The sequence below is a fragment of the Esox lucius genome, chromosome 6 (genome assembly GCF_011004845.1).
Source record: "Esox lucius isolate fEsoLuc1 chromosome 6, fEsoLuc1.pri, whole genome shotgun sequence".
NCBI lineage: Eukaryota > Metazoa > Chordata > Actinopteri > Esociformes > Esocidae > Esox > Esox lucius.
In genome coordinates this window covers 12,788,027-12,815,970 of record NC_047574.1, presented here as the reverse complement: position 1 = coordinate 12,815,970, position 27,944 = coordinate 12,788,027, and the positions used below count along the sequence as shown (strand labels likewise).

The window sequence follows — 27,944 nt, the reverse complement described above, 5'->3', positions numbered from 1 at the left end:
AGAACTGGATTCAGGTACTATTTAAATTTGTTTCTTTGTGAGTTTGATCCAAAAGACCAAGGCCATGTTTTCAACCATAGCTACATGTTGCATTTCAACTTTATAATATTCTTTGCCCTTTTCTTTGTATATTCTGAACTAGAATTGAAGGATTAAGTCATTTATGTTTCAGACAGCTATTAGCGTGTGGTAGAAATGAAGAAATTGAGGTGTGGCAGATTCTGATGCAGTTTTTCTAGATTCAGAATTGGGCTGCCTGTTTCTAAATACAGTCATGGAACAAATTATTTTCCTGTAAATCACAATGTTGACCCACAGATCCGCAACTATCAATCAGATAGTACTTTCTGCCTGTCTCTTATGGCATAAGCATTAAAAGACCAAAAAAAATGTAGTGGGACATCTGCCTTCTGATAGTTTATACACATTAGGAGTTTAGACTGAGAAACATTGTAATTTTTTTTATTAGAGTTGATGAGTCAAAGCATTAATGTCACACATGTAGAGGCATACAGGACGTTATGGGAAAATCAAATGCAATATTCTGAAGTTAGATGGCTCTCATCTCCTTTCTCACATCTGCACTAATGTGAAAGCACTAGGATGGTGAGAAAGAAAGCCTGCCGTGTGTGCTTTTACCTGTCCATCTCATTCAAATCAGTGCAAAGGAAGTTGGAAATGAAAGGAAAAAGGCAAAGGGAGGAAGCCACTTTAGACTATGAGGATTGGCCCCAAAGCTCCTCTAGTTCCTAACATGAGCACATATTCTCCAGCAACTTCCTGCCTTTTAACTTTAAATGTTCTTCTGCTAAAAACTGCTCCAGAATACATTTGTCTTGCACGTACAACAGAAAAAATGGAACGAAGATATTCACAAGTATTTAGGACACGTCCTGACTTGTCAGACCACAGTTTCTAGCTATTTATATTCCACTTTGTCAGCCACCCTGCTAAAGGCTACCCGCTTTCTACCCCCCCCCCTCTCCACACTCCCCTCTCCACACTCCCCTCTCCACACTCCCCTCTCCTTCGGTAGTCCAGGGTTAAGTCAGTGTCTTTTTTTCAATAATGTCCACCTCTTCAGGTTTTCAGGCTCATAATTTTTTTTGTGTGTGTGTAAAAGAAGGAGAGAGAGCGAGAAGTTGAGATGCTCCGGTAGTAATGTTGGACCAGCTAGACATTTTTCATCACATCTACCAAATATATCCTCCGTCATCTGCCTCTCCCGCTTCCCCTTCCTCCTCGGCCTCCTCTGTGTTCTCCTCTGCTTCTTTTTCTTCCTCATCCTCCCATCCAACACCACTGCCAAATCCATCACCTGAATATGCCACCACTTCATCTGGAAAACAGGGAGGGAGACCCGACATGAGGAAGAACTGAGACTGAATAATTGTACCTCTATAAAAAATACAATAATTCAGAACTAACTGACTTCTATTCACGGCACGGATACTTCTCAACCTTCTCAATTTAGTGGAGAACAAAATGTTCAAATATACGCACTGAGTGAATTGGATTTCTGTGAGGTACATTTGACCTTGAGCCTGCACAGCTGTTTTTTTTTGTTTTTTTACCCTGTCAGTTGAGCAATTGTTAACAGGAGCAGGTTCTGTCCAGCCAGACGACTATTTATCTTCAAATAGTTTTCTCTCAGTGACCCATTAGAATGCAAATGATCCCTGACAACATGATTTGAATGGGGCATTGTGTTAGAAAGTTGGTGGTGCTGTGGACCTGAGCTCCAACAGACATAAAGAGGGCTTGTGCAGTGGTCTGTGTATGATCTGCTTAGACAAAACAACTGTCTCAGCAGAGTGATAGATTGTGTTGTATTCTAGTTTCACATTCATCCTAAATCCAATATACATAGACTGTGTGTACGGGATCAGTAACATGTGAGTGTGTGTGTGTGTGTGGCATTCCCATTGTGTTAGTGATCTGTAGGCTGCCTACAAAGGATGTGATTTGGCTTCTGCATGAAGCTTGTGTCAGGGTTTGTACTGTCACTTTAAACCATGATGGTCTCTTACCACAGTCAAGGTTGCCATGGATTCTTGAGCTGGCAGGTTCTCCTTTGTGTTGGTCGACACACCAGCACTCTCCCCTGGCCGGATCACACTGTAGCTTCATGTAGTATCCATCTTCATCACAGCTAGGAATGAAGAGGCCTGACACGCACACAAAATAATTAATCTAATTATTTCCCCATTACAGAAGCATATGAAATAATGTATTTTTTATTATAACTGACTGATAATTATCTGAATATTAAATGATACTGCTTGTGGTTTGTATTATAAAATAGCCAGTTTGGAAATTTCACATGGAGAAAAAGCTATTTGTCGCACGATTGTAGAAAACTATTCAGTCACAGAGAGACTTCATACACCCTAAAAAAACAACTCCAATGGGTGCACATTCATTGCTGGACAAAGTTCTTTGCAAAGGGCTATGCCAAGCACAAGGACATTAGTATTAAGGTCTGAGTAGCAAATGTATTTCTAGGAAAAAATGCTGCTTTCCCTCTAATTGTTCCAAGAAACCAATGTGTATGACCAAAGCCTGATCATGTGGGTAACAGAAATATTTAGAACATGAGTAACTGGCTTTTATTCTCTGATTAAAGAAGATGCAATTAGTGATTACCTCGTTTTGAACAACACTGCTCATGTTGACATCGCCTAACTGACTCTGTAGATGGTAATCTGTCTTTACAGACAGTTTAATTGATTGGGGGGGTGACACTCATGCTTTGTTCATCCTGTCTTTCTTGGTGTTTGTCATGAAGACCATGACCATTATCAGACCTTACCTCCTAAAAAAAAAGCATGAATTGGGATAGGATGGGGAAATCTAAGGTAAAAAATGTGACAAAAGGCACAAAACGTGTTAACATAAAGGTTACTAAGTGAATTCCTGTCAACCGAAGCTGCCCTCGAGTGAGTGATTGCCTTTCACACACACATGCACATATCCAAACACAGCCTCCCACAGATACAAAAACACAGATACAAACACACACACTCAATTGTGACATACAGGCACGCACAAACACACACACATTCAAAAACCAGAGAAATGGGAATCCTAGTCTATAGACTGTGCAGGAGCCTGTAGGCTAGCAGAATAATCCATACCCAGTTTCTTCTTTCCCCCCTCCTGTATTTGGATCCTCTCCAGCTCAGCAAGACAGGGGGGCTCTGTGGAGAAACACACAACTGCTTCAGCATGTCATCACACAGCAACATGCAACACACACACACACACACGTGTAAACATTTCTTTTACATTCACAATTCATTGTAAATGTTTTGTTCCAACTAGGCACCAAACCTGACCAACTGAGCTAGTTGACTGGCCTGACCTTGACCTATACAGGACACTGCTTTTAAAGTTAAACAATACTGCACCACATAGGGAATAATCGGGATTAAGCCACCACTTTGGATGCAGGCAGTGGCTTTAGGTCCAGTGGTAAACATTTGTCTTGTCCTGTTTCTGTTTGGCTGACTGTTACAACCTGAACCAAACGGTCAACAAGCTGAAGTAGATCAAGAGTTCTAAACTCTTTTGGTCTGGGAGCCATTTCAATATATTTTCGTCCCGCCCCTGATGACAGCATTTCACTGTTACTGGATGTTAGTCACAGGACCCCAGCATCCTCAAAGCAACATTTTTACAGTGTCTTTCACAACCTCATTTTCAAATAAGGCAACCCCTAGTTTGGGAAACACTGCTGTAGCCGCTATTGTTAGTGCACCTCCTGGATATTTCTCCACCACTGGGGAACTATGATAAACTAGGGCAAAGACAAGCTGTTACAGACAATGGGTCCAAAAGAGTGGAGAAGACACAGGTTGTTTGATTACTGGGGACATTTAATTGCCTGCTCACACTCCGGGAAACACATTCTCTCTCCCTAACACCTCCAGAGTTACCAAGCAACTGGGCAGGCCTTGCTGTCTCACTTAGTTTCTCTCTCTATCTCTCTCTCTCTCTCACACACAGACACACACAGTGATACATATCCACCACTTTCCCAACACCTCACACACCCCAGATTATACTCACTATCTCTCCAAAAGCAGAGGCACCACTCTGCCATAGACACTTTCCCGTCACGGTAGGTGTCGCAGGAGTTGAAGAAGGGCCAGATGCAGACCTCATACTTGTCCAGGTTAATGGCTGCCAGCTCAGCCTGGTCCAGATGCACATCACTGTTGGTGTCCAGCTTAGAGAACATCCAGCCTACAGAATCCTTACAACTAGCCACCGCGCTCCTGTCCAGGGCTGCGGACAGAGAGAGTCACACACTTGCACGCACAGCTAATTCCGAGCCAACGATAATATGAATCAGGTGAGTTCGTTTTGAGAAGCTCGGTGCCAGAGCACTCCCTCTCACCTGATCCAGTGTTTGTCCCTGTCTTAGAGTTGGCTCCAGTCTTGGTTTTGTTGGCACTGCCCTGCAGCAGCTGAAACCAATCCCTCAGCCTGTCCCCCAGATCAGAAAGGTCCTGCCTGGTACAACCTCCTGTGGGGCAGAGAGGGAGGGAGTAAAGTGGAGAGTTAGTGTATCGAAGTGCAGTTTTACACGCGCGCGCGCGTGTGTGTGTGTGTGTGTGTAAATGTGGCCGTGTGTGTGTACTCACCATGCCTGACCTCTGTGGTGGGGGCCGTGTTAAGACAAGGACAAAGACCTGAACACTTCGTGGTCAGAGTCTTCCCTGTGAGGCACGCCTGTTGCTCGACTTTACACTGGAACACAGGTGGAGATTTATTTCTATAACATGCATGTTTTCCCAGATGTTTACACAGCGAAGGACTTCAAAAACAACGAGTGGTAATGGTGAGCACTGCTCACCATTACTACTAACCCTAACTTCAATGTTTGGGAGTATTTTCCATGGTTTGGTTCTCAAACCTTAACCCTAACCTTAACCACTTAGATGAATTACCCAACACTTTCTCTAATACTTAAATCTTATAATTCCTGTCCAGGCACAATGTGTATCTTCTCGTCCTTTAGTCTACTTGTAGTAACCCACAGCCATTCATCAGCGTCACTTCACTTATTGACGTTTGCTTTCATTTTACTCATAGACATTCATCCACCCTGGAAAAATGACAAATACTATGAGTTATCAGAGAATAGCAGCTGAGGTGTGCAGTTCTCTGGCGACGCACACTCTGCAAGGTGTTAATGTTCTGACAACATTCCGTTTGTTGGAATACATTTTCTAATGACCGCTTCATCTAAATTGGACATCATTTTCTTCTAAAATTAACATACCACTCTGACTGTTGCCATGTCACCACAAAACAATGAACAAGGAGTCCCCATCATGTGGATCGTTTGTAACAGAACTATAATGGCTCCAGTCTGCTTTAGTAACTGAATCAGACACACACTTGGCCAGCCAGCTAAACACAGCGGCCTGCAGAATTGGCGTTTTGATGCTTTTATGCCACTCTTTCAGTTAGTGATTAGCCTACTTCAGACAGGGCAGATACAGGGAACTGCCTTCAGACCTCACTCAGGCCAATGAAATATTTCAGAAACTGTTTTATAAATCAAGTGACAAATAAACACTTGAAATGTCATATATTCCTCTGTGTTTTGTGGTTATTAACAGCAAACCAGTGCTCTTATGTTGTTGTGCTTCCTGCTTAGAGCCTTCTGAGATATACAATAGAAAGACTCAAGGCCATGATAAATGGCCTCAGAGAAACAGAAGGCACAGAGGTTGTTGTGGTGACTCATCTCTCCCATGTGTTTCTAATGATTAATGCTTTGTGTTCTGGGTCTGTCTCCGACCTTGCTGAGAATGATATGTCAAAGAGGAAAATGGCAATTAAATGACTAATTCCTATTTATCTAAATGCTTGTTTAAGACAATTATTTCAATGAGAGAGTCCACACCTGGTCACCTTTGGGTCCTGTTTGGCTCATGGTACTTACACTAGCAGAGTTATGATTCCAATTTCCAAAATATATGACGATATGTGTGTGTGTGGCAGCATTTGTATATGAGAGTGTGTGTGGCAGCTTGTGTATATGTGTGTGTTTGTGTCTGTGTGTGGCAGCTTTTGTATGTGTGTGTGTGGCAGCATTTGTACATGAGAGTGTGTGGCAGCTTGTGTATATGTGTGTGTTTGTGTGTGTGTGTGGCAGCTTTTGTATGTGTGTGTGTGGCAGCTTTTGTATGTGTGTGTGTGGCAGCTTGTGTATATGTGTGTTTGTGTGTGTGTATGTGGCAGGTTGTGTTTATGTGTGTGTTTGTGCGTTGTCGTACCTGTGAGGCATAGTTGTGTCCATCAGAGCCACACACAGGACTTGAGGAGGAGATGGGACAGGGTTGACATCCTCTCTCAGGAGACCTAATGGCAGGCTGCTTTAGCCTATCCAACACACACACACACACACAGTATTATTAGCTGTTTGTTGCTGCCTGTTACATTAAGTGCCCAGGCAGGGACCTTTGGGTTATTTGAATCCCTTTTAACATGTACATTTGAGTGGGAATAAAGTATTTAAAATGGGTGTGTGCAAGTGTGTGTGTTAGTTAATATGTGCGTGTACAGTATGTTTGTGTGTTTTGTGTAATTTCTTTAATTGCATGTCTCTCTGAATAAGTGCATCTACTAAATGATAAGTCATTGTAAACTGTAAGTGTTTTGAAGTTGGAATCACTGACCACCTGGCCTTGGGCATGCACCATAAAGATGTCAGAGGACATAACTGGGAGAAAACGCATTCTACCCTCTCCATTGAAGGAACCCACCACTTTAATGTAAACCGTTAGACCGATCCCTGCTGATAAACTGGTTTGTGATTGTCTGAATCCCCTGAAAGCCCCAACCAGGTCACGAGGAGGCATCAGCCAATTCATTACACTGAAACTGACTCCTTCAACAGCAGTTGGTTGACCTCGATGGCACTGTACACGCGAGAACAGATGCTACAATGGCATACACACAAATCGGATGTCCTTCCATCTCTATGGCCGACAGACACACTCACCTGTGCTCAAGCTTCTTGCGGTTGACACACACAGCCGTCTGGTAACCCTGGGCGATACACACCTTTTGCCGGCTGCACTGCACCTTCTGACAGGGGTCCTTGGTGGTGTCCACGTCTGTGGAAAGACAGGGCTGACTCAGAAAACTCCCCATGAAAGAGACGTTGGTTGTTCTTGACCCCTCACTCCCCGTCTGACATTCTGAATTTGTTAGTCGTCTGCCTGTGCCCTTTAATGCAGACCACTGGGAAGTTCAGCAGGTCTGGCAATGTTTGGGTTAGCAAAGTAGCTTAGTGGTGGAGCGTGTTGGGTATGTAAATAAAAGGTTAAATTAAATGGTCCTAATCACTGAAAAATCTGTCTTTGGGTGATAAATTGCTCCTAAAAGTAAGAATGTGTTCTTAGTCATACTAATCTGGTACGACAACTCTGAAAAGGTGATTCGACATGGTTGAGTCTAAAAATCTTTCTTTCAATGTATGTTTCTCGTCCCTTTGATCGCCCTATGCAAAGCATTCGTATGTTGCATGGTGGTAATCCAGGTTTGTAGATCAACATAACAAGCAGTGCCTCACTGATGACCTCCTACATATTCCACTTATTAAAGGTTTTATCACAGTGAGGACTTCCAGTCAGGTGGGGACACACTTGTACATATGGGGGGCCGTGGACAGAATCAAACCCACTCCCCCTTTGGTTGTCTGGTCTCATGTTATGGCCGTGTAGGATAAGGAGGACTAAACCAATCGGCGAAGTGCATCGGTGGATTATCATAACAAACCCACAGATAATGGATTTGAAAATCCAAAACAATACATCCCCATTGGCCAGCCACAGGCCTATGTTTAAACCTGACCTAGGGATCCATGTTCCCAATTCCCTAGCCCTAACCCTTACCCTAATACCTTGACCTCAATAACCTTTTATGCCTACATTTAACCCAGCCTTAATGCATAACCAGGAATGGCTAAACCTAAAAGTAACCTCAATCCTAATACTATGCTCAAATGTATGTATTTCCTGTAAATGTAACCTCTAGCCATAATTGCATTTCCCCTCAATGGGATTGGGACTTGCCAAAAAACTTAGCAGGGACCTATTTTTCAGGTTTCACTATTTTTGCTGGGACTCGAATGTACACATGGACATAGAACACGCATGCACACACGCACGCACGCACACGGTAAAGATCCAAGATGATCAACAGGTCTTCCTACCTTTGTCAGCTACACTCTCCTTGCACTGAGTTTGTATCTGTGTTTCTTAATTAATGTTTAAGTATGGTTTCAGTAGCCTTAATGACCCTTTGTGTAAGGCCATAGATCTGACAATGTATATGGGGACAATACGTTTGTTTTCATAGAGATCAAGAGACAGAAAGGGAGAAATAGATGGTCAAGGAAGTAGATGGAAATAGATGGACAGTTCCGCGCATCCAACGAAAAACTGCACATAGGTGTGCCCGTTCTCACAGGTGTTTTGTGTTTTAGTAATTATGATTGTTATTATTCTGCTTGTTTTTCTTTGGTACGCTGGGCAGTACTGATTTGCAGTCAGTCGTGTGCATTTGATCTACATACGTGGTACAGTATACTTATTGTGCTTTAGTTCTTAGTCTTCTAGCCTGATAGTGTATTAGGTGGTATCTGTTTTTAGTTCCTGATAGTTTATTAGGTGGTATCTGTTTTTTCGTTCCTGATAGTTTATTAGGTGGTATCTGTTTTTAGTCCCTGAGAGTTTATTAGGTGGTATCTGTTTTTTATTTCCTGATAGTGTATTAGGTGGTATCTGTTTTTAGTTCCTGATAATTCATTAGGTGGTATCTGTTTTTTATTTCCTGATAGTGTATTAGGTGGTATCTGGTTTTTATTTCCTGATAGTGTATTAGGTGGTATCTGGTTTTTATTTCCTGATAGTGTATTAACTATACTGTCCCTGTCCTTGTCCACCTGGTCATACTTTTGACCTAGTCTAGAATCAAATAGACTCTGGATTTAGCCCAGAGAAATTTATTATTCTAATCAGACTCTTAATATCTCACCCGGCACAGCCAGAAGAGGACTGGTCACCCATCTGAGCCTGGGTCCTCTCTAGGTTTCTTCCTAAAATTCGGCCTTCTTAGGGAGTTTTTATAAATACATTTGATTGATTGATTGATTGTATTAGGTGGTATCTGGTTTTAGTTCCTGATAGTGTATTAGGCGGTATCTGGTTTTTATTTCCTGATAGTGTATTAGGTGGTATCTGGTTTTTATTTCCTGATAGTGTATTAGGTGGTATCTGGTTTTTATTTCCTGATAGTGTATTAACTATACTGTCCCTGTCCTTGTCCACCTGGTCATACTTTTGACCTAGTCTAGAATCAAATAGACTCTGGATTTAGCCCAGAGAAATGTATTATTCTAATCAGACTCTTAATATCTCACCCGGCACAGCCAGAAGAGGACTGGTCACCCATCTGAGCCTGGGTCCTCTCTAGGTTTCTTCCTAAAATTCGGCCTTCTTAGGGAGTTTTTATAAATACATTTGATTGATTGTATTAGGTGGTATCTGGTTTTAGTTCCTGATAGTGTATTAGGCGGTATCTGGTTTTTATTTCCTGATAGTTTATTAGGTGGTATCTGTTTTTTATTTCCTGATAGTGTATTAGGTGGTATCTGGTTTTTATTTACTGATAGTTTATTAGGTGGTATCTGTTTTTTATTTCCTGATAGTGTATTAGGTGGTATCTGTTTTTTATTTCCTGATAGTGTATTAGGTGGTATCTGTTTTTTATTTCCTGATAGTGTATTAGGTGGTATCTGTTTTTTATTTCCTGATAGTGTATTAGGTGGTATCTGTTTTTTATTTCCTGATAGTGTATTAGGTGGTATCTGGTATTATTTCCTGATAGTGTATTAGGTGATATCTGACAGCAGTAGCAATACTGGTAATATACTACGAACCTGTCTTATTGATATTAAAAACCAGTTGCAAACACAATAAGCACACAATAATACTTTCAGCCAATCAGCATTCAGCGTTTGAAGTCAGTATATGAATTAATTAAGAAAATGTGTGCAACTGATGAGAGTCATAACATCTGGACCCTTTGGATGGACACTTGTCTGTCTCACTGAGAAAAGATCTGAAACAGAGAAGATGGCGGCCAAACTTGTTGTATTACTGCATGGAGTAAAATAAATCTTTAATTAAAAAAGCATTTTTGAAATTCAAATGAAACCCATGGAACTGGACACAGATATGTAGTTGATACTTTGCTGGTCGATTGGGAATGAAGACAGTATCACAAACACAGTTTTGTTGAAAAACCTATGCCAGCAGAGCATAGGAACATGTAACATGACATGGGTAATGTCCTCATATTATCTTATTTCTTACTGGAGCTATATTTCCCACTCCTTCAAACTATAATTCTCTCTCCTTCTACTGTTCCCTCCTTCCCTCTCAAACAGAACCTGTCTATTTCTCTCTTGTTTCTCTTCGCCTCCCTCACCATCTCTCTCCCTTAATTTGTCTCTCTTTTTTCCCCTCCCGAACCATATCTCTGTCTCTGTCTTCATATCTGTCTCGTCTCTCTTCATTTGTCTCTTGTTTCTCTTCATATCTGTCTCTTGTCTCTCTTCATATCTCTATCTCTTGTCTCTCTTTACCTCTCCCTCACCATCTCTCTCCCTTAATCTCTCTCTCTCTCCCTTTCCCTCACCATCTCTCTCCCCCAGTCTGTCTCTCTCGTTCCCTCCCAAACCGTCTCTCTGCCTCTTGTCTCTCTGTTTCTCTCCTCCCCACCTCTACTCTCACTACATCTCTGTTGCCTTTTCCCTTACAAATCATCTCTCACTGTCTGTGTTTCTTTCCTCTTGTTCCCTTTCTCTTCCATGCTGGCTTGATGCTTTGTACCCCCAGCTAATTCACACTAGTGCATCAGCAGAATCAGGACAGAGCAGGCTGGCTGCCAACTCGGTCCTCAGAGAAAGTGGGAGAGAAGGATGAGAGAGGAAGAGAGATTCAAAAGAGAGGTAAGAGTGCGAAGGGTAAGAGCAATTGGAGAGTCAAATGGAAAGAGAGAAATCTATTTCTCTGCCTCGTGCGTTTGCCTTTGGTGGAGCTCTGCAGACAGTGGACTGTCTAATTCTATATTGTGTGCTGTTCAGAAGAAATAATGCTGGAATCAGCAGCTGAAACAATAACATATAACTGAACCACGTTTCTGACCAAATATGTTGAGAGAAATTTAATAATTTCTAGACAGAGCTACTGACGCAAGGACTGATCCTCTATGATATCAACATTACAGTTGAGGAAAACACTGAGATTTTTGGTTTAACAGTATAACGAAGCTAATGAGGCATTCATAATTTATGGGTCCCAGAATGTATGCACTATAGCAAATCCAGATTGGCCCTTACCACAGCAGCTAAGAAAATACAGAAATCACAGAAGCAAAATTTGTTGCCATGATAAAAGTGGAGCCTGAACAAAATAAACACAAACAAAACCAACATTTATGTTTTTTTTCTAATTTCATTAAATGTAATACATGATACAATTTGAGATGTCTACCTTTTGAAACACTTGTGCGTGTAAATTACTTTTTTGATCGTCTATTTTACATGTCTCTGGCCATGTAATCTCATTTCCAATACCAGTAAAGCCCCTTTGAATTAAAGAAAATAAATTCAAATAGACACAACGCAATTCTCATGAATAAATCTCGGTACAGCTACAGCCATGACACCGGCATGGCTAGCCTTGGAGTCACACTGTGTTTACAACAGAACAAGGTGGTTGCCTTAGTCCCTTGTAACAGTCTTCCACAGATTAAAGTAACGCTTGCACTACAATTATGATGTCTCCATAGCAACAGGCTATGTGCTCCGCTGTTTAATGGGGTGTTGTTTCCGGGCTGACTGTGATTTGCAGCTCAATGTGCAATATGTTTGAGAACTCTCACCGTCTCACATTCACTCTCTTCTTCTTTGTACTCATCTTCTTTCCTCCTATCCTCACTTTGCAAACACAATCATATGATCATGTGATAATCCATCCTAATCTAGATCATGACCAGGCTAATCCCTGTAGATTGGGCCTGAAGGACAGTGAGCTCAGCTCAGTCCACTGCCTCGTCATTATTATCCTCTATTAATAAACTCTCTGTTTCTAATGCCATTAGAGGTATTGCGTACTGATAAAGTACCTTGCAAAAGTATTCAGACCCTTAATCAATTCTCTCATATTAGCTGCCAGTAAACATCACCACTCATATGTTGACTGAACATAATTACAAGTCAATAAGGGCCAGAAGCACTGGGATATGTTGATACTGAATGTAACAACACTGGTGATGTGTTCATACTGAATGTAACAACACTGGTGATATGTTCATACTGAATGTAATAACACTTGATATGCTCATACTGAATGTAATTACACTGGTGATATGTTCATACTGAATGTAATAACACTGGTGATATGTTCATACTGAATATAATAACACTGGTGATATGTTCATACTGAATATAATAACACTGGTGATATGTTCATACTGAATATAATAACACTGGTGATATGTTCATACTGAATGTAATAACACTTGATATGTTCATACTGAATATAATAACACTGGTGATATGTTCATACTGAACATAATCACGTATTGCAAAATAGTTACATACAGTATGCACATCATTCCTGATGATGCAGTGGCAATAACAGCTTTAATTCTTTTCAGATAAGTATATAACATCTTTGCAAATTACTAGTTAGCCCACTGTTCTTAGCAGATTTTCTCCAAGGACCACAATTGTCAGATAAACAAAAAGAGAACAATTGTACACACTGGAAAGGATAAGAAAATAGCATATTGGAACGCTACCTTGTCCATTGAGGCTTGTACACTGTTGCAGAATACATGACCACTGTGGCAGGCAAAATAAAGGCAAGAAATGAATAAAAAACGGTTCAAACTCAACATGGCCTTGCCAATTGAAGTGAAATTGACACTATGGAATATGAGTGGCGATCTTGCTCTCTACGTTTAAACAAACAAGGTCTAAAGAGGTGTCTAATCAGTAAGCTCTACAGTGAAGGCATCAAAATGACATTGAAGACCAAATCTCTTTACTATCCAGCTTCATATCTCTCTCTCTCTCTAAATCTTTTTTTACTCTGGTCCTCTCCTTCTTTCTCCATTTGTCCTTCTCCTCCCCTCTGTTCCTCTCTCCATTGCCTCATTTAGCCAGCCAGTGGTGAGACTTGTGACAGTGTGTCGGAGAAGAGGAACAATAAGGAGTATCAAAAGAGAAATCTATTTAAAAAAGAATGTATTTCGCATCCAAGCATTTTTCTGTTTGTAATTGTGATGGTACTGTAATAATGTTGTTTTTATGCTATACATACTTAGATAAAAGGGCTGAATTGGCCAAAACAAGTGGGTAAACTATTCCAGTAGGTGATAGATATAAGACTAACAACCAGCATTTAAACCAAAACATTACATTTTAGAACAGTGTCAGTGTCTGTACTAAACAATTGCACAAAACAGGGAACAGAGTGGCGTGCACTGGTCACTGCCTTGGAGTACAACTGCGTCATTCCGAACCAGTTTCATCCTGGTTCGTGGCATACCAACAGTTCCCAGAGGCTCCGCAGAGGGCACTGCTAATTGGCCAAAATGTATCCAGTACATGATTTATGCTACACTGATTTGATGAAAACACGTGGAGTGCTTTGCATCGCCCTGGAGGTGCGTGCAGGCCAAGGACAGGCTGAAATATAGGCTATTTTGCACCCTTAACTTTGGCAAAATGGGCTCTGCTTATCATGGGGTGGTCAGTGCTCACCTGCATCACCTTAATTACTTACCACAGATGCGTTTTGTGTTTTGCATTGAGAAAAATTTAGAAAATGTTGCCCCACCCAATCGGCTGCCCAAGGCAGCAGACTAATCCAGCCTAATGTGCAACCAGGTCCTGTCCCTCACTACACCCCTGTTAGAGAAGGCTGCATGGGAAAATCTTTATAAAATCAGCAACATTGCGCCAAGAAAAGCTTGAACATAATTGAGAAAATCTCTAAAAATTAAGACCAAGAAAAGACAGTGGTTGAAAGGGAAATATTTCTCCTTCTTCTCTCACCCCCCCAACTCTAGCCTAACAGGAAGTCCTAATTACCCATTATGCTCAGGGAGATTTAGGAGAACTAATGGACTCAGTCATTACACTTTCACCACGGTAAGTGTAGATGAGAAAAAAAATTACAAATGGCTGCTGCGACAGAGAGGAAAACCCCTAACAACACGATGGCCAGAACACGTGTGGACAGCATTTGTCCCTAGAATACAACTGGGAGTGTAAACTAACACATACCATGTAATTTCAAATGGGACTGTGATTGTCATGTCTAACAGGACAGTAAACAAACGTACCCGGTCACGTGTAGTGAAACAATAAACAAACATATACCAGGTCATGTCTAACAGGACAGTAAACAAACATACCTGGTCATGTGTAGTGAAACAATAAACAAACATATACCAGGTCATGTCTAACAGGACAGTAAACAAACATACCTGGTCACGTGTAGTGAAACAATAAACAAACATATACCAGGTCATGTCTAACAGGACAGTAAACAGACGTACCTGGTCATGTGTAGTGAAACAATAAACAAACATATACCAGGTCATGTCTAACAGGACAGTAAACAGACGTACCTGGTCACGTGTAGTGAAACAATAAACAAACATATACCAGGTCATGTCTAACAGGACAGTAAACAAACGTACCTGGTCACGTGTAGTGAAACAATAAACAAACATATACCAGGTCATGTCTAACAGGACAGTAAACAGACGTACCTGGTCATGTGTAGTGAAACAATAAACAAACATATACCAGGTCATGTCTAACAGGACAGTAAACAAATGCACCTGGTCATGTGTAGTGAAACAATAAACAAACATATACCAGGTCATGTCTAACAGGACAGTAAACAGACGTACCTGGTCACGTGTAGTGAAACAATAAACAAACATATACCAGGTCATGTCTAACAGGACAGTAAACAGACGTACCTGGTCATGTGTAGTGAAACAATAAACAAACATATACCAGGTCAAGTCTAACAGGACAGTAAACAGACGTACCTGGTCACGTGTAGTGAAACAATAAACAAACATATACCAGGTCATGTCTAACAGGACAGTAAACAAACGTACCTGGTCATGTGTAGTGAAACAATAAACAAACATATACCAGGTCATGTTTAACAGGACAGTAAACAGACGTACCTGGTCATGTGTAGTGAAACAATAAACAAACATATACCAGGTCATGTCTAACAGGACAGTAAACAAATGCACCTGGTCACGTGTAGTGAAACAATAAACAAACATATACCAGGTCATGTCTAACAGGACAGTAAACAGACGTACCCGGTCACGTGTAGTGAAACAATAAACAAACATATACCAGGTCATGTCTACTGGGGCTGAAAAACAAAAGTACTGTTCTGTCTAATACACCAGTGTGCTGTGATGAAGTGACTGATTTGTATCGTTGTGGCCCCGCTCAGGTCCCTGTGATGTCGATGATGGTCAGGGAGTGATAACTACAATGACTTAGTCAGTTCTCCAGAGTGTTTGGGTCCTCAGTAATCCCAGAGTAAATTACATGGGCAGCACACCAACAAACAGGTAGTTGTAAGAACTGAAATAAAACCTACTTTCATTAGAAGATTCCTGATTCTCATCCCCTGTCCGCACAAAGTCATCCTGCGAAGACAGAGAGTTCAAGGTTAACCCACAGTAAAAGCAACATCAGGATTAACTGAGTGAGTCACTGATTGTGTCCCAAATGGTACCACATCTCCAATTTTGTGCACAAACATTTCACTAGGGCCTGATGGCCAAAAGTAGTTTTGTATGAAGTGAGTAGAGCGCTTATTTAGGACGCATCGCTCTTGGTCCAGATGGGTCTGCATGGGGATTTAAGCAGGAGCCGGGTAGTGTGTAAAACTGCACCAGGGAATAGAGTGCCATTTGGGACAGCTCTGGAACACATGGCTTTAGGTGGATGCAAGCTTTGAACTGTATTGGTTACTATCTATAATTAAGTGGAACATTAATCATCTTCAGTAAAACTGACGAGAGAGGGAGTGATGGTGGGGGGAAAGAGAGAAGCTAGGGCAGTAGAGAAGAGAGAGAAAATGACGATAAGAGAGGTAGACACAGACAAGATGGAAGAGAGTCACAAACATCACAAAAAAACACATCACAACAAAGAAAAAGGGAAGTTTAGGATATAATTGAAGAAAGAACTGACCTCTACTTCCTGGTAGAACGAGAGGCACAGGAGAAGAAAAAGGACAATGTGTAATATCAGATTAAAAGGCGTATTCATCCAGACTGATCAAATCACCATCTTCAACAATTCTTGCACTCTTCAAGAACACACATCACAGCAAACGGCTCATTAAACGCACATAACACAAAGAACCACATAAGTACAGTGATATCAGTAGATAATTCAAATTTACATTGTGATATCCTCCCTGTATCACTTTGGTCGTGATACTTCATAGAAAATAGCACTTCTGAGGAATGAAAGGCGATTGCTATCCCTTAAAACTCCAGCAGCCATGTGCCTAATGGATGTCCAGTCACTGTAAAATAAGTGTGTGTGTGTTGGGGGGGGGGGGCTGGTATGGAGGACTTCCATCACCGGCAAAGACTCAACTTAGACATTCCCAACCTCCTAGAGACTGCTGCGGTCTCTCCATATCCTTAGACATTCCCAACCTCCTAGAGACTGCTGCGGTCTCTCCATATCCTTAGACATTCCCAACCTCCTAGATACTGCTGCGGTCTCTCCATATCCTTAGACATTCCCAACCTCCTAGAGACTGCTGCGGTCTCTCCATATCCTTAGACATTCCCAACCTCCTAGAGACTGCTGCGGTCTCTCCATATCCTTAGACATTCCCAACCTCCTAGATACTGCTGCGGTCTCTCCATATCCTTAGACATTCCCAACCTCCTAGAGACTGCTGCGGTCTCTCCATATCCTTAGACATTCCCAACCTCCTAGATACTGCTGCGGTCTCTCCATATCCTTAGACATTCCCAACCTCCTAGAGACTGCTGCGGTCTCTCCATATCCTTAGACATTCCCAACCTCCTAGAGACTGCTGCGGTCTCTCCATATCCTTAGACATTCCCAACCTCCTAGAGACTGCTGCGGTCTCTCCATATCCTTAGACATTCCCAACCTCCTAGAGACTGCTGCGGTCTCTCCATATCCTTGCTATCACACTATTTCTGTCTCTCACCGGGGTGAGCTCATTTCCCTGAACCAATTCCTCCCCCTCCCCCCTCCCCCCTCTGTCCTCTATCCCAGCCAGAGTTCTTACAGTAAACGGGGTGGTTTCCCTGACAAAGGAGGAGCTGAAATGTATCGCTGCTATTTGGCCCAGTGAATTACTTGCTGTTATGTATGTTAACCTCCCGACCTGATGGAGTCACTGTTAAAAGGGCCAAGTGAGCATGTCACAGAGTTTACAGCCCGACCATTTGTCAGGAGCCTCTGTTGTTCCTGTAATTTATGCTGCAGCTCTTGCATTATTCAACTCTGTGTATATCTGTTTGCTGTGCATCAGTAGACAAAAACAAAAGGATGCGACATATCCGATCATAACCTATGCATGCGTGACCACACAACGAAAAATCCAAAAGGTCTTCCATTAGGTGTCAACAAAGGAGGAAATGTCACTATCCAATTACCGGACAGGCATTTCAAACACCAGCAATCACGCATGTCATCAGGGGGTCTCTTAACAGTCCTCAAGTATCAAAAACAAACTCTGAGCAAACGACAGTATTGTGCAGAGAGACTTCCTTTCATCCTCAGTTACTCAAGCGTACAGCAAAATTACATTTAACAGACTGATCCAACAACATATAATGGAACAATGAGTGGTTAAGAGGCATACACACACACACACACACACACATAATCTAACACTCACAGACACAACACAGAGCTAAAAGGGATCTTAATGAACAAATAAGCAGTGTCTGAATGGATTATCAATAGGCTATGTGTGTCTATGTTCTCTGCAGTAATGGAACCCCTTACTAAGGAGTTACCAGCATCCCACTCATACCAATTCACTGTACAGCCGCTCATCACTGAGGTAAAAAATGGTTTGTTTCTTTACAGTTGCTGCTAGCCCTCTGAGATGGAAAAAATATTGAAAAATAAAGTGAGTTCTGCTCTGCCTCTCTGCTTCAGAGTAAATTCAGTTCCGCTCTGTTGCATTACACCACCTACGGCAGCTCTCAATTCACCTGTCATCCAACTGCCAACCCAAAGATGATTTAGGACCATATAAGACTGTGGTCTGCACAGACCTCGTTTCCACTGCTCTCTGTCTCAGTTTAATTCTCTATCTGAGTGCTCCTTGGGTTCGGTCTTCTGTTGTGTTCTTCTCTCTCCCTCTCTATGTCACTCTGGTTTCCTGTTCACTGCCTGACACGTCTTATCTTATAGCGTACCCTTGGCCCCCAATTTCCCTGGGCCACACCTGACACCACGTAACACATTGTGAGTTAATGCTATACTGTAAGACATTGCCAATATCACTTGATCATGGCAGGGGATAAGTCGCAGTCATCATGTACTAGGTTTGGTCTGGTCCGAGCAGAACTCCACTAGACGGAGCTAATATCAGTCTCGCATATTCATAAATGACAAATAAAAAATAGAAATGAACATGGAGGGGTTTGTCAAATAAAAGTTAGCAACAATACTATTCAAAGACGTGATAGTGAGGACAGTCTTGTAGTATATAATAATGATATTAATGTATTTCCCTAATTAAAATGAAAACTAGAAATCTACTCAGTGGATCTCGGTTGGCTGACACGACAGACACGGGTTTAAAACGCGTTCAATACCCAAATCATTACTCTGCCCAGTACCGAAATGAACATGGTAGGGACAAAGGAGCAGACAATGATTGAAATGTTCAAATCCTACAAGGGTTTCCCTTTCCCCCATTCTGTGTTATTAATCCTTCTGTCAACTGATGCTATCACAATCTCACACACACACACACACACACAAGCAGGCACACACACACACACACACACACGCACACAGTGCTGTAGCAGTATTCAGCTGTGATTGTCAATAGATTGCGTGACTTGCTGCTGCTCGTCGACTCGGCCAACCAGGCCATCGTCAATACTGTTTAATTTCGAGGGCTTGCTGGACTGAACCAGGGGATTAAAGCGATTCACACTGAATTTGGCCCCGACAAGATTTGACAGAAGTGTACAAGGTTACAGTGGAGATAGTGGGGAGTGCTGTGCAGTGAGATAGTGGGGAGTGCTGTGCAGTGAAACAGTGGGGAGTGCTGTGCAGTGAGATAGTGGGGAGTGCTGTGCATTGAGATAGTGGGGAGTGCTGTGCAGTGAGATAGTGGGGAGTGCTGTGCAGTGAGATAGTGGGGAGTGCTGTGCATTGAGATAGTGGGGAGTGCTGTGCAGTGAGATAGTGGGGAGTGCTGTGCAGTGGAGATAGTGGGGAGTGCTGGGCAGTGGAGATAGTGGGGAGTGCTGTGCAGTGAGATAGTGGGGAGTGCTGTGCAGTGAGATAGTGGGGAGTGCTGTGCAGTGAGATAGTGGGGAGTGCTGTGCATTGAGATAGTGGGGAGTGCTGTGCAGTGAGATAGTGGGGAGTGCTGTGCATTGAGATAGTGGGGAGTGCTGTGCAGTGAGATAGTGGGGAGTGCTGTGCAGTGAGATAGTGGGGAGTGCTGTGCATTGAGATAGTGGGGAGTGCTGTGCAGTGAGATAGTGGGGAGTGCTGTGCAGTGAAATTGACGCCCAGTAGAACAACAAGCACAGCAAGCGCTTTGCTGTTGTTCTTATCCTGGATAGTCCCATCAAGGTCCCTACTGAATTCTGGATCAGTCATGCTGTTTTCTACACACTCTGATGATGCTCTGTGGGTTTTATCTCAAAGCCAGCCAGCGATTTGAAGGTGAAACAACACAACACTTCATTGGCATTTTTGTTTCACGCTACTTACTATCACTGTGCCCTTTCCAGGAAAAAAACAAGCAAAAACACATCCCACTCAGACACCATCACCTACAAAATCATTGGCACCCTTGATATTGTACTTCATTAATGATATACTGGAACAAACCAATATTGAGTCCCGTCTATCTGGCATGTTAGTCTCCCTCTGTTAATGTAAACACGCACTCAAAAAGTAATGCTTATGTAGCTGCCTCATCACAGCAACTCCTGGCAGGCGCACGACAGCCGAAGATGAGACGCGCCTTTTGAAGTACATTTCCCCAAGTCGTCTTCGACTGAAGTCGCCCCCCAATAGCATTTCTGCAGTAAATTATAAATGTTATTCTTTGTTGATGTTACTGTTACTGTTGATGTTACAGAGGAACATGTGCATGCAACCAGGTTACTGTATGCCAATTTTTCATTGCAGAGAGATATTTTTCCCTGAAGTTGTGAGAAATCTTGTTGGTTTAAAGCAAATGTCCGGCATATTTTGTCATGATGACACATCTGAATTTGAATGAGAAAAACGTACTCAATGGGATCCACTGCAGTTTGGTTGGTTGGTTGGCTAGACAAAAAATGTACTTGTAAGTTAAGACTGGACTGATCCACCCCATCCCAAAAAACAATTAACAATACTGCTAATTATGTTTGTCCTATGGGGAGGGACTGCTCTGCTGCCAAGCACTGACTACATAGGGGAATGACAGGAGATGTGTGTGAATGTGTGTGTGCCTGTGTGTCTGTGTGTGTGTCTGTGTGTGTGTGAAGGTTCTAAGGAAAGGTATGTTTTAAGGCACAGAATGTTCTGTTCATTAAAAATGAGACACATTACAGGTGCAGGCAGGGACTTACTGGCACAGCTTTGGCCCGCTGCTTTGAAAAGCTCTCTAATGAGCCTGTGCTACTGATATGAACCAGCACAGACAGGAAGAGAAGAGGGTCAGGAGGAGCATATTAACAGAAATAAGGATGAACAGTTTCCTCTAAAACCTTTCTTCTCCCCAAATCAATGTTTAGAGGCTATCCTCTAGGCCTGCTAAAAACTAAAATGTTGCCGATTTTGCCATGGCATAGTTTACAGATAGAATACTGCATTTTTAAATGTGGGGTGGGGTTGAGATACAAATGTCTCTGTTACAAATCGGATTCTCTACTATAATGCCTTTTGCAATGTAACGGAGAAAATGTGTTTAGTTTTAAAGGAAATACCCTGCTATTAAATATTAAAAAAAAAGGGTTTGGCTTATGGGGTGTTTCACAAAAAGTGTCAAATATTTGACATTACTGTACGTTTTTCAGTAAGGATGATGTTTATTCAGCAGGTACATTTACACACACACTCAAAATGTCAATTGGTGTAGTAATGCTGTTATTGGTTAAAAAAAAATTGTGATGTTTTACAATTATTTCAAATGATTACAAAAGGGTGGTAAGCATATAGGATAGAATACAAAAGATAACTGACCAGTAATATGACATCTACCATGGCTACAGACTCCCTAGTAAAGCACTGGTCAAATGCATTTTAATTTGCCTGTTTAATATTTAGACTTTTAAATGTCCCCACTGGGTTTTTTTTTACCATCAAGGACAACTTTGGAATGTAAACGTCTTAATTCTTGGAATTTAAAACTGAGGTACGATGGTGATTCAAGCAAGTTACTCTCCCCGTGTTGTTTTTACAAAGCACACCAAATGACGCGTTGCAGCATTGTATAGGACTTACATTTACTCTGTAAATAACAGTTGAATTAAATGAAAGAAATAGTACATTTGTTTTGTGTGTGTGTTTCTGTGTGTGGTGCCAAAGTCAAGTGGCAGCATAGAATACTGCAATTAAATATTGACTGTCCCGGCATCATATGATCATCACCATTATCATGGCTCCAATAATGGAGTCTCATTGAACATCTTACTGTATTAACATTTTAACCAGATTGTTTGACTGTGAAAGCTGAGCGGAAAACAGGAGTTGGCGGGTCCAATATTTCTTTCCGCGCCAGTTTGATTTGCAGTTCAAATTGAACATGGACTTGTAATTGACTGTTTCCTCATCATAAATGCTGTTAACAGAGGAGGCCAAGATATGGCACAAAATACACTTTAACTTTACATACGGAGGAGGAGGAGAAGGAGGAGGGGTAGGAAAAGGGAGAAAAAGAGGAGGAGGAGAAGGAAGACAAAGAGGAGGAGGAGAAGGAATTGAAGCAGAAGAAGATCAAGAAGACCAAAAGATGTAGAACTACAAGAGAATAGGGGAATTGTCTTTAAGGATGAATTAAGTCTATTTTGAGATGGGACACTACATGTTGTTCTTTTGATGTGTAACTTCTCATCTTTCAGTGAAGATATTCAATTATAAAGCATGTGTGCCAACAGATTCAGTGAAAAGGTCATGTAACTATGGGACAGTGTACTGGTTACTTGAGACACAGCGGCTTCCTCTGGCCAACACCAGCTGCCAATCAACATGATTGTGCTTTCATTCTTTCATTGTTGCTGAGTGCATAAATGGAATGATTCCAGCGCACCTGCCTGATAGATTAGAGGATTCAAGGTATTAAATTTATTTGTTGTCAGTAATTGTTACATCAAATCGCCTTTATTTTTTCAATTAGGGAACATTTCTGGATTGAGGAGTGGAGTGATGGAGGGTATGTCTATTCATGACCGATATGATAAAAGAAACAACTTTATTTTCTGAATACCAAATAGTGGGATATAGTAATAGCTTTAAATCAGGACATGTAATACAAATTATGATGCTAAAGAAACACGAGTCTGCTAGACAGAGAATCCTAACAACATTTTCACATTTCGACAATATTGCTCGCTACAGTGCTTCCAAAAATGAAGAGTTTACAAAAACCTCAGCCATGAGACATTTATTAAAAAGATTAGCAATTGCTTAAGAAAATGTGAATGTACAAGTAGAAAGTCTTTGGTCAATTTTTTTTTTCTCCATATATTGATTTTTTTATAAAGTGATTGGTAATGTTTGGAATTGATGGTTCACCGAAGTAGCTATTCAATATTTGGAAGAATGATACCAAATACACGATAACAGGTTATGTTGTTAAAATGCCTAAGGGGAAAACAAGTGGCTGTAGCAGAGCATATGAGCCCAAACGTCATATTCGAGCAGTGAAAACAAATGAATCTGGACACTATATGACCAAACAGCCATCCTTTGGTAAAGGATCCTCTGACTAAATGGTTATTGGGGATATACTTTTAACTAACTACCTACCATAAGTCAAAGGTCATGTTAGTAAAATCAATATGAGATGTCATCAGCTTCTTTTTGATAATACCTCCCCCACCCCCAACAATAGTGGTGGGGAAACAGAGTTGACAACCTCACTCTGAAACTAGTTACATGGCCATTACAGAGGCCTTATGCCTGGAACAGTACACTGAAATCAAAGCTGTTGCTATTGGCAATCCCCAGGGAGATTCTCTGATGCACTCCTTCTGATGTTTCTTCAGTCAACATTGCCAGAGACACACCAGTGCTTTTCCCCCCTTACATACACAAACACACACACACAACTTCACACACGCACATTGAAACTTCCCCTCAATTACACACACAAACACACACACACACACACACACACACACACTTACACAGATTTCTTCCTTAAGGAATGGCAAGCACAAAGATCCATCATTTATGACACTATCTACCAAGTTTTCACAGAGAAAAATACATAAACTCTTTTATTCAGGGCATGCACGCAGAGCTTTGCTTGTACTCTCAGTCCATGTCTCGTCCTAGCTTTGATCTCAAATTGAAGAAAAGAGAAACATATCTGACATCTTAACAGTACTGGACAGCAAACCCTCAGGGGACACCGAGAAGATTGGAGCATGTTTTCTCTGTAATGTGTGGGGTGTTTTGGGTTTGGTTGTGAGGTGCATGTGAGGTGTTATGTACAGATTATATCCGTTTGTGTGTGTATGAAACCAATGTCAACCTGCTGCTGCTGCTAACTGTTTACTTCCTCCACAGACAATCTTCTCTCCTTCACAACATACCGGACCGTCCTACTTGACGACGTTCTAATCTATTGAGCTACACAAAGGGTACAAATTATATATATAGCCGTGGAGTTTTCTTCTGAAATGTTTCTGACTCGAACAGATGCAGAAACGGTTCTATGTCCATAAATCCAGATACTGTACTACAGCCCCGGAAAAAATTAAGAGACCACTGCAAATTGAATGCTTCTGTTCCTAATCAAAACTTTCCTTTTCAGCTTTTTTTGGAAAGGAAAGAAAAAGGTGCAGTGGTCTCTTCATTTGGTCTCTTAAATCTTAATACATGCAGATACTGTAATGTAACCATACATGCTGATACTGTACTATATTCATACATGCAGATACTGTACTATATTCATACATGCAGATACCATACTATATCCATACATGCAGATACCGTACTATATTCATACATGCAGATACTGTACTATATCCATACATGCTGATACTGTATTATATCCACACATGCAGATACTGTACTGTATTCATACATGCAGGTAGTGTACTATATCCATACATGCTGATACTGTACTATATCCATAATTGAATTTGTACTGTACAGTTGTCATACTAAAGGTGGTGCCAGTGTAAGTGGCTCAAAAGTTAGAATATTAGTTACTCATTCTTAGGCCAGTAGTATGACCCTAAGATGTACATTACCTAGTGTTTGTCTGTGTGTGTGTCCATGTAAAGACACAGCAGTGACCTATTCAGGCCGTCACAATAATCCCACTCTAATTCATACTTAATCTTCATGCCCACAATTTCATTACTTCTCTAAATACTGTTCCATGTGATGGACTCTTTCCATAATCCTGCCTGACCAGAAGAGTACTCCTATGTGTGTGAGTTTGTGTATATGTATGTGTGTGTGTTTGATTATCTGTGTGTGTGCAGGTGCACATGGAACAGCAGGGGAGGAGACACACAGTCATTTAGATACATTCACCTGCTATATAGAGGCAGAGGAACAATTCATTATTCCATCATTACATTCAGAAGGTCTTTATCAATGTGCATAACAACTTAATATACAATAAGACAGAAGCTGTGGTAGAAATACTTGGCAATAGGGATTTATCTGTTTTGTGAGACCATAGATTTTGTTTACATTTTTACAATCAAATTTAGTCATTTAGCTAATTATTGTAAATACAATTGTAGACAATATGACACAATGTACACAGTTTAGCACTTTTCTTCTGATCATTGAGGGGTTTGACAATTTCCTCAAAATGGTCTTCTTCTAAAAATGGGGTTCAGTAAACACAGTATTAACATGATATTATGATTGCATTATGCTAATTAACTTTGTATAATATAATTCGATGAGTTAACAGCAGGAAGACAACAAGCCAGAATTCATTCAAATTGGTAGGCTTGACTGAATGTAGTTACTTTAATTACTTTAATCATTTTTATTGGCAATAATATTTAAAAAAAGACTACATTAACAATAGGTAGGTTTTTGGATGGTAAGACAAATAATAGCCGTCTTATTGTAACCTTGTGGCTTTTTTAAAACAGAAATTCCTGTTGCTAGTGCCATCAACCTACAGTGTTTCATTATAAAAAAATATATAATAATTAGTAGATACAGAATATCAGACTGGACAAATGCTGCTCATTTATTTTGCTGCTGGCTTCTGGAGATAATGCTGTCAATACGTGGATAGATATTCGATATGGCAATATGTATGTCATCCTCTATGGTATCGTTTTAAGAGTTGTCCATTCATTCAACATGTCTATCCTTTTATCCAAAAGCAATAATTTAGTGTTGTAAACATTTTTGTAGACAGCACTGGAAAGATACATTTTATGATTGGGTGAAAGTTGTGAAGCTATTGCTAACATTCTTACTGGTGAATGTTCCTAGTCTGATACTTTTAAGACCAAGAAATAATTGAATGAATTATATTTTATGTTATTATACCATCTAAAAGCATGTCTGGAGTTTACAAGAAAGTACGAGAGTGGAAGCAGGTCAGGTGAGACCAAGATAGGGCTCTTGCCCTGGACTCGAATTGTTATCTGTGGCACAAACCAAACTGCCCATGGTGCAACAAAAAAACATCCCTACAGTGAAATACAGTGGTGGCAGCATCATGCTTAGGGGGTGTTCCGCATCTGGAGCAACACCCAGAAGGAAAGATGGATGGAGCAAAATACAGGGAGATACTACAAGAGAACCAACTTAAGTCTGCTAAAAAAACGTTGCCTTGGGAGGAAATTCCAGCAGGATATTGATCACAAGCACAAGGCCAAAGTAACCGTGCAGTTGCTCAAGAACAACAAGGTGAACGTACTACAGTGGCCCTGTCAAAGTCCTGATTTCAATCCTATTAAAGATCTATGGCACTATTTGAAAACTGCAGTCCACATCATGCAACCAACCTCATACAACAAAGACTATAAATATAGTGGTGAAACATGGCTCTAAAAATATAAATGTGTGAGTGTTAAATACTTATGCAAACAACATAATGAATATTTCTAAACATGTCAGTGTTCGCTATACTTAGCTTTGACTATCAATGCTTTAAAATAAAATATCGAATAGAACGCAATTTCAATGTACCATTTGTAATTAATTAATATAAAAGATTGTTTGGGGGTTTGAATACTTTTGGAAGGCAATATATTTTAAGTACTATTTAGGTTATTAATTCTGTGAAATAGCTATGTCACAAAGTTTAATCATGATTTTTTTCCTTGGCCCCGTTAAGAAACGCTGTGTTAGAGAATAAAATATGCAGTCATAAATATGCAGTCCCTTTAATTGTGTTTACTATTCTCGTTTCTAGACACTTCAAGGAGATTAACTGTTTAGAAATTACAATGATGTAACTAAATACGCTACCTGAATAGAAAACGTAGGACTAAGAATGTTTCCAAAAATACATCATATTAGATTACACTCATGCACCATATCGGTAGATTTTGAAATTACACCAAACCCTTGATATTTCGAATTCTATAGCAAACGCACCGGGGTTTTTATAAAGACTTGCATCGCGTGGAATCCTGTCACCTGCATTTGTTTCTCTAACAACACAGCTTGCATTGCCGCAGATCTCGTAATCAACACACAACAGTGACTTACGTCTCTGAAGCGATTCCAGTGCTTGATCTTACGGTTGTACTGTGAAATGGTGGATAGCCAGTGCTCGTCTTCCATGAAATTCCCAGTTTTTTCAGCCTCTTTTTCGCTCATAATTTCCGCTTGCATGGTGCACCCCACCAGCATCATCACCGGGACCAGAAAGCACCCCAAATCCGTCATTCCCATCATAGTAGCGGTTAGAAAACGCGCGCAGCACTCGTGGAGGGAAAGAAGATCGGAGGATGCCACCAGAGTGAAGTCTGACCTGATTACGGAGATGCGCCTTTCCTACTGCTCTTACGAAGAGAGTGTGAGAGAGAGAAAGACAGAGCGAGGGAGAGAGAAAGTGGGAGACAGAGAAAGAGAGGTGACGCTGTAATCCCAGGCATACCCCCCCTCCCGCGTTTTGGCAAACACATCAGATTTTTTTATTATATTATTATATCACTGTAGTATATCCTACGTTCGGAGAAACCTAGGTATTAGATTGGTCTCCGATCTAATATCACCGAAAAATTACTTTTGTAGCCTATTATTTCCGATGAACTTCTCATGTCGCGCAACGCAATTCTGGCACGTGTAATGATTTGATGCAAGTTGAGTTGGTGTTCACAAAATGTGAATAGAAAACTTTTCCGGAGTTTACCGATTGCACATCGTATCTCCCAAAACGTATGAATGG

General features: G+C 41.0%; 1 protein-coding gene across 2 annotated transcripts; it reads right to left on the bottom strand.

The window, feature by feature from the left end:
* Window positions 1-446: 446 nt before the first annotated feature.
* Window positions 447-27,588, bottom strand: spock2 (SPARC (osteonectin), cwcv and kazal like domains proteoglycan 2). 2 transcript variants are annotated; one of them, XM_010889084.4, is made up of 11 exons: window positions 27,263-27,588; window positions 16,343-16,351; window positions 15,744-15,792; window positions 7,022-7,136; window positions 6,294-6,399; window positions 4,650-4,755; window positions 4,403-4,531; window positions 4,072-4,290; window positions 3,138-3,200; window positions 2,031-2,168; window positions 447-1,339 (listed from the first exon to the last, which is right to left on the bottom strand). In XM_010889084.4, the coding sequence occupies exons 1-11, from the start codon at window positions 27,449-27,451 to the stop codon at window positions 1,194-1,196; spliced, it is 1,269 nt and encodes a 422-aa protein (XP_010887386.2). In that variant the 5' UTR covers window positions 27,452-27,588; the 3' UTR covers window positions 447-1,193. The 2 variants fall into 2 exon arrangements, with proteins under 2 accessions (XP_010887386.2, XP_010887387.2); XM_010889085.4 differs by lacking the exon at window positions 16,343-16,351.
* Window positions 27,589-27,944: the final 356 nt, after the last annotated feature.

What these genes read in the sequence shown, in the direction of transcription:
- spock2 (XM_010889084.4), bottom strand. Translation starts at nt 27,451, where the DNA reads ATGATGGGAATGACGGATTTGGGGTGCTTTCTGGTCCCGGTGATGATG. An exon ending in CACCACAGAGGTCAGGCATG is followed by an intron (nt 4,532 to 4,649) that starts GTGAGTACACAC and finishes TCTGCCCCACAG; the next exon opens with GAGGTTGTACCAGGCAGGAC. An exon ending in CCTCTGCTTTTGGAGAGATA is followed by an intron (nt 3,201 to 4,071) that starts GTGAGTATAATC and finishes GTTTCTCCACAG; the next exon opens with AGCCCCCCTGTCTTGCTGAG.